At 38.9% G+C, this 7,417-nt stretch overlaps 1 protein-coding gene across 1 annotated transcript in view; it reads left to right on the top strand.

The window, feature by feature from the left end:
- The first annotated feature begins 779 nt into the window (after positions 1 to 779).
- Positions 780 to 7,417, top strand: part of zfpm2a (zinc finger protein, FOG family member 2a) — a 79,714-nt gene continuing 73,076 nt past the window's right edge. The window contains exons 1-3 of the mRNA XM_015056827.1: positions 780 to 810; positions 891 to 931; positions 6,705 to 6,707. Of these exons, the coding sequence (XP_014912313.1) occupies positions 780 to 810; positions 891 to 931; positions 6,705 to 6,707 (75 nt within the window). The remainder of the gene's footprint in view (positions 811 to 890; positions 932 to 6,704; positions 6,708 to 7,417) is intronic.

Below are 7,417 nucleotides of genomic sequence, written 5' to 3'. Positions count from 1 at the left end.
TTACACTACGAGAAAAAAAAAAAAAAAACAAAAAAAACCCGGCCCAACATACAGAAAACGCGCCACGCCACCCGTAGTCACCACAAATACAAGCACTGTGTGCATTTCAATGGAGCGAAATAAGCAATAGCGAATGCAGCACATGAACTTTGATGCTTACAGTCCAGTCAGCAGGATAAAAGGTGATTTAAATGAGAAAATATTTACCGCTCATAGCGGCACCATGATAGCAGCAGCCAAATAAAGGCACATGTGATGGGTGTCCCTTTAAAGATTCCGGGAACAGCGGTGACTCTCTCTCAGTTTAATCGATTTTAAAATGAAAAGTCAATTTAACAAAGTTGAAAAGGGAAAGATGGGGCTGAGGGAAGAAAGAAAGAGAGAGAGAGCTGGAGGAAGAGGGTAAGAAAGGGGGTGGGGGGGGGGGGGGGAAAAAACACATTCTCTTGCACTCAAGCAGTAAACTAACTGCCGCACAGAGCAGGCAGAGATTTCAGCTGAATTATCTCCCACCTCACATTTGCTCTTAGGCAAGCAGTTTAAAAAGCCAAGCGATTGAGCCAGTGATCCAATTTGAAATGCAGAAATGATTAGAGCAGCTTGCCTCATTTCATATCGAAAATTCTCTGATTTATGACAGGGCACCAGCCAAGATCTATCTCTGAAGGGAATTAGTGTGCGATTCCTGCATATTTCTGTTATTTAGTCTCCCCAATAGCAGATGCTCTAGCCTTAGAGAGAGGAAGAGAGGTAGCGAGGGAGGTGTGGGGGAAGTGGGGATGGGGGAGAAAAACGGGACGAAGGCGGAGCGTAGCTATCTTTTCATTTCGGCAGATGTAACCACTGTCGTTTAAAAAAAAAAAAAGAAAAGAGGAAGAAGTGACTCAAAGGAAGACTTGAGAAAAACGGAGGCAGGCATTTCACCACTGCAGTTAGGATGTTGTTATTTCAGAAACCTAGTTAGGATTTACACACAACTTGGATTGTGGGAGAGCACAGACTGCAGGGTTAGCCTAGCTTTTTTTCTTTTTTTTTTCATTCAAGAAAAAAAAAGACCTTTGCAAATTCATCCATCCTTGAGGCTAAAGAAAATATTAATACGCAGAGCGATAACAAGGGCTAGAGGAAAATCTCCCTTAATGAAATTTCCAGTTGACCACATGCAATTTGTTTCATCGCACTGAACAACTAATTGCAACGGACGTTATCAAGGTGTGAGTGTGCTGTCTGCTGTAAACTGACTGGTAGAACAGGTACAAATCCTTTATCCTCTCTCCCATGTTAGAAACAGAAAACATAGAAACTAGACATTCCTCATACATTGAGGAATGTGTGTGTAGTAGTGGGTGTGTGTGTTCTCGTTCATCTCTAAAACAGGACTTGAGTGTCGCAGCATGGCAACAATAACATCGTTATTCGTTTTTACAGTAAAATCACAGACATGACTTTATCATTTTTGATTTTTGCTAAATATTGTCATCTTTTGACATTTTTTTTACAGCAGTTCATATTAATTAAATACCTAAAGTGTAATTCATTTAACAGGTAATATACAGCACCGACATTTTGTGTCAAGATTATCATGTGCAAATTCATCTCAGGTTATCAGTTTAACTTCAGCAGAATGTTATTAAGAATATTATTGGTTTCAGTAAGAAATGGTTTTCATCATTTCATAACAGATACTGGCAGACATTTACACACATATTGTCTGAAGTGCTACTTTTTCTGAGCCGAGAGGTTATTGTAAACATTTCAAATTAGGCTTGAAACATGTCATTTTAAGTTTAGAGTGGATTTTATTTCCGTAAAGCTTTTATTGTGAAGGTCTGAAGGAAGGTGGGTGTCTCAATCCAAAATCAATGTTTCTTTGCTTCTGAATTTAAGAAGTTCTCAGCCAGATCTAATGACACTTTTCCAAATAAACAACGGGTGCTAAATCTTGTGACTGTCTGAGGATGTTGTCAGTCTTCCTCCTCTGTAAAAAAAACAAAAAAAAAAACAGCATGTGTTGCAATGGATGCCTGTTTTACTGAAGTTTTGTCTACACACATTATGACCAATTCTCAGTTCACTTTGATGTTGATGTCGTTTAGCAACTTTTGGGGACCTAAGAACAGCAAATAGCTTTTTTTCCTTACTGACGAAGTATCACCACTCCTGTCAGTCCAGCTGAGTAGTGGAAAACGAGTTAAACTGACAAAGTAAATCATTCCGAAGACTGTAGATATCCAGCTAGCTTACTTAGCATTAGCTGCAAGGCCACTAATGGCTGAGTTCCCGTGTCACAGGGAAAACAAATTATCTTCAAAAAGCCTTACTTGTACAAACTCATTTTTATGTTTAAAAGCAAGACATAAGGCTCCCACACTCAAAAACAGTCCCATGTTTTCAAGTGTTTTTAGTATTAGCATCAGCATTTAGTTAGCCTCATGTAGATGGAGCTTAGTTAAATACCGATGCTAGTGTTGCTCTAATCAGGCTCACCCTGGCTGATCAGCTCTGACCTGTTAGGTCCATTTCTATTTCTTTTTGTTTTGTTCTTGTTTTACTGTAACACATGAAATAGACAATTTACTGCATGTTCTTGAATCGTGGCACTAGCTTTAAATCCAAAAGGTTTTCTTTAAGCTAAAAACTAAGTTAATGTTTCAATTGTCAGAAAACAGTTGGTGTTCTTAGTTTTGATTCATTTATTAAGTATTGGCTTACTAAGCCTTGATAAATTGCTGAATTTGATGCTAATTCTTACCATTGTAATCTTTAAAACCCGTATCATTCATTAAAAAGTCTTAAATTTTGTATCTAAAATTAAGACCTTGAAATGTCTTAAGTTCACTTAAGAAATGTTAGTTGTGATTAAATAAGTTAATCACAAGTCTTACATTTTGTCACGTCAGAACTATTTAGTTTCATATTTTCCATGAAGTTTATTTTTCTCGCGGGACTTTTCTGTCAAGCAAATGTTTTAGTCGTGTGCAGACATCTTCATTATGGCCTTTGACTTGAGGCACTTGAGGTTACCAGGAACTAGTTACTTGCTAACTAGCTAGCATTTTTTTCAATCTACTATGGGAAAGTGGGGTGGCCCGCTTTTGTTGCCAACCCATACAATGTTACGTGTTTTCTGCTAAAAATCATAGCACTACTATGTATATATATGTAACTTTCTTTGTACATATCTGTCATGATGCATCTCCTAAATTTAATTCATAATGGTTTTAAAAGGCCTTAAATGTGAGTTGGTGGAACCTGCAGAATTCCTGAGTTATCAGGTCAACCTTATGAAGGAAAACTATCTAAATAAATCTGATGAGTCTGATCAAGAGCATAGAGCCACAATACACAGAATGTGTCCTTATGGATGATGCTATGATCTCGATTTTTCCCAAAATAAATGACACATTTTAGTTCTTCGCTGTCAAATTTAATCATATTGCCCTCCTCTTTCCAAGTCTTAGAATTTCCTACGTCAACACAGGACACATTTCACGACACATTTAAATTAATTTAAGCCGGTCTTGTTTTTTATTAGAACAGTGCTGCGTTCACACCAGGTGGGAGCCGTAAGAATTCAGGGAATGTCTTGATGTATTCAGACTGAGTGGTTTTGATCTCTCAGTTGTCTAAATCCTGCAGCTGTGGGATCAAGACGGATACAGTGCCAGGCGGTGACCTTGTTGGAGGGAGCGAAAGGGGAGTCGGGGGGGCAGGGAGGGCTTGTGATGAGGAAAATAATCACTCCCAACCGAGGTCCGTATCGATTTCACCTGGCCTGACCGTGAAGCGGTTTAAGAGTAGCCGGTGGTGGTGAAATGGTCAGCCGTGATATCATTAGCTCGTTGTTTACACGGGGAAACCGGGAGCGAGGAGGAGAAGGCTGAGTGTCACAAGCCACTTTCTTCTTCACCTCCTTCAGCTGATCAGAGGATCATGGTATCAAGGAGGGATTAGTAGCGACTTGGGATTTGTGTGATTGGTTAATTTATTGCAGTGATGGCAGGTCTTTCATCTATGGCAACATTTAATCAGCGCAGCCACAGAGGCTATTACAGGTTAGCTCCTTTCTGGAGTCAGACTGGATGTGCCATCAGCTCTATCACAATTCCCCCTGAAATTTCCAAATTATCTGGAACAGGCTTTAGCTCCTCAGTAATAAAAATTAGAACAGATTCCTGATAGAAGCTTTTTGCTCACACAGGGCCAATTATAAATAGCACAGTCCTGGCTTGGAAGAAGGAAAAGAGGAAGAAAAAAAAAGAAAGAAAGAGGAAAAAATCCAGGTCTGAGAGATGTGTGCGGAAACTTATCGTTCAGCCCCGGCTCCGCTCTGATCCAAATCCGTGTGGCTGAAAATTTATATTAGATGTTATCACAGAGGCACCTAAGTCTTGAAAAATCAATGAAGGTTATCTTTTATGTTGCAGCAACTTGTGGAAATATTGATTTTCATTTTACAGCGAATTTGGAGCATCAGTTTGTAATCACTTCCTAGCTGACTACACTGTTTGGGTCACTGTATCTCTTACACAGGGGGGCTAGAGGGTGGACGGTAACGGAGCTCAGTGGGAAGAAAAAAAATACAAGAGTATTGAAACCACTGGAGTGAAGGTGGAAGGTGGATAAACCAGAACAGAGTGCGCAGAGAGGGAAGCTTAGAAGCTCCCGCAGCGATAACTGTTAGTTTGTTAAACTGATACTGAATGATAAGTGCAGTATTTACTCTAGTATGAATTAATCATACTAAGAATAAAAATTATTGAATAACAGCAAAAAAAAATTGGCACTCTTTCACTGTGATACAAATGTTAAATTTGTAACTGTTTTGCTTGGGTCACATACCAGTATTACGATATTAATTGAATTTAAAAGTTATCATTTCAAGACCACTTATATTATTTCATGTTCCAAGGGTTTAAAGTACTTTGTTAAATTGACTTTTCATTAAAGTAGAAACTGTAATCACCAAGTAGGAACCGGGCCAGAAGAACAAACTGCTTCCATCAGCAGCTGGGGCGGGTTTTTAAAGGACAACAACCAATCAAAATGTTGTAAGCTCTAAGTTTAAACCTGCAGTTAATTTTGCTTTTGATTTTATCCAATCTGTTGTAGATTACTGTTGTATATTCATCCCGTAAGGTGGTGCCATCTAGTGGTTGGAGGTATGCCCGGTTAGGCCAAATTTAGCTAAAGTGTCTATTAAGCACCTACATTTATATCTACTGTGCGTAATATACTCAGATTAACAATCATTAGTTAATGTGGGATTGCTTGACAACAAAGACACATTATGTTTTTTTCATGTAACTTAAAACAAATGGTTAGATGGATGGACCACTGACCTAACCTGTTAACAAGCTTGTTATACTCCTGAAAGAGAAGAATAATACTTGTAAATGACAAAATGAGGCACGTGTGCTAAAGTCTGTGTATTAAAATTGAAAAATTAAAATGGTAGTATAATGCAAATTTGACTTTTTTCAGTTTTACATCAAGTTATGACCTCATTCCGTCATCATAAACATACCCAGAATTTTGCTTTGGTTCATTTATGCATGTTTGAGAAATCCTCAATCTCCCATGGCAACCAGTCAGGAATGCCTAAACGCTTGCTCATACAATGTGGCGCCTATTTACCCAAAGTTCCACATTGGAACTGCAGTTCCCATCCAAGTTCCCGCCTCACCTCATATAGCTCCTCCAGACTAGCGGCAGCAGCAATTAGCAAATACCTGGTGGAACTGAGCATCTGCAGAGCTCTTAAGAACAATTGTAAACAGAATCATGGATGACATGCTGTTTGGGGTTGTGTCAGAAATAGTAGGAGGTTCTTAAAGAATCAGTGACCCAATTTCAAGGCATCAGATAAGCCATGTTAAAAAGTCAGATTTCTTTTAAGCTATTTTTGATATATAAAGCATTTTCATAACAACTCAAAGTATCATAGTTACTAGATTGTCCTATAAAATGGTACTATATGGCTGGAAAATACACAATAGCACCAGTTTAATAATTAAATATAGATAACATTGTCATAACTGTAATAATAATGTTGGGTTGTTTTCAGCAGCTTCTGAACATACAAATCACTTGTATGTTAAACTGTTCAACTAGTCAGCAGATGTTAGTATATTTCTCCCCTCACAACACTGTTTTGAACTGAAAAAACGGCCTCCACTTGCCACATCACCTAGTTTGTGTGACTCCCATCTAGACGAGGGGTTGGTTCCCATAAAGCCAGTTCATTGTGTGTTACCCTCGCTTCGGGGCGAATTGCAATTTTTTGGCTGTCAATCTGTGTTTTTCCTGTTTTCAGCCACTTTGGCCAACTCAACACAGTCACCCTAATGTTTCCATTTGCATTTGCAGATGCTCTGACGCCACGTTGTCTTAATCCCAAATATGTTGCGTGCCTTCTTCTCTTTGTTTTGGTGGCACCTGCATGCGTGTGTGGGTGTGCGCATGCGTCGCCCTTTTCAAAAGCACATATTTTAGCTATTTATTTTTATGTAAATCTGCATTTGGTGTGGAGGCGGAGAAAGGAGAGGTGGGCGTTGGTGGTTGTTGCTGATAAGTTTCCAACAAAATGTAGCCAAAGGAAATGAAAGAAACTGATACCTAAATTGGAGAATAAAAAAAAAAAGTTTTAGAAAAGGAGAATTTCTCTCAATAACAAGTGTGAAGATCTCCCATGAATGTAATAGCTGGTGCAAGCAGCTGGAATATCATGAATTCCCGGAGGCGCGCAGAGATGGAAGAAGGGGCCCCTCTCGCTGCCTGAATAAGAGATGGCTCCAGCCTGGAGATCTGAGAAAGGGTTAATCTGATTCCCATTTCAGATAGTCGTCCTGGCAACAATCGGCCGGTCTGCTCTGCTCCTTTGACAGGGGTGTGAGATTTTCAGGTTACAGAGATAGAAGACTTTATTGTGAGGCTAATTTGAAATGTGAAATTGTGGATGACTTAAATTACAGAGGTCCCCCTCCCCAACACACACACACACACACACACATACACACACACACACACACACACACACACACACACACACACACACACACACTCTCTCTCTCTCTCTCTCTTTTCTTTCTCTCTCTCTCATCTGCTGCCAGCACAGGATAAGAAGATGCCAGGAGAAGTATTAAGAATATCAACAGACACAATTTACTGTCTGTGTTTGATCAATTTGGTGCCGTGTCCTGCCAATGCACAGGGTTTTATATATATATATATATATATATATATATATATATATATATATATATATATATATATATCTTGTTTTCTTACTGTTCTTTTTAATTTTGCCCACAGATCAGATTGCTATCAGCTCCAGAAGCGCTTTTTGCTGCTTTTTTTTTTTTTTTTTTAAATAAAGTTCTTCAAATAAGGGGGGAGAAAAAAAAAATCTTTCCCC

This window comes from Poecilia latipinna, unplaced genomic scaffold, assembly GCF_001443285.1.
Source record: "Poecilia latipinna isolate Pla-1442-1.1 unplaced genomic scaffold, P_latipinna-1.0 Scaffold1411, whole genome shotgun sequence".
Taxonomy (NCBI): domain Eukaryota; kingdom Metazoa; phylum Chordata; class Actinopteri; order Cyprinodontiformes; family Poeciliidae; genus Poecilia; species Poecilia latipinna.
This window is presented reverse-complemented; position numbering and strand designations above follow the sequence as displayed.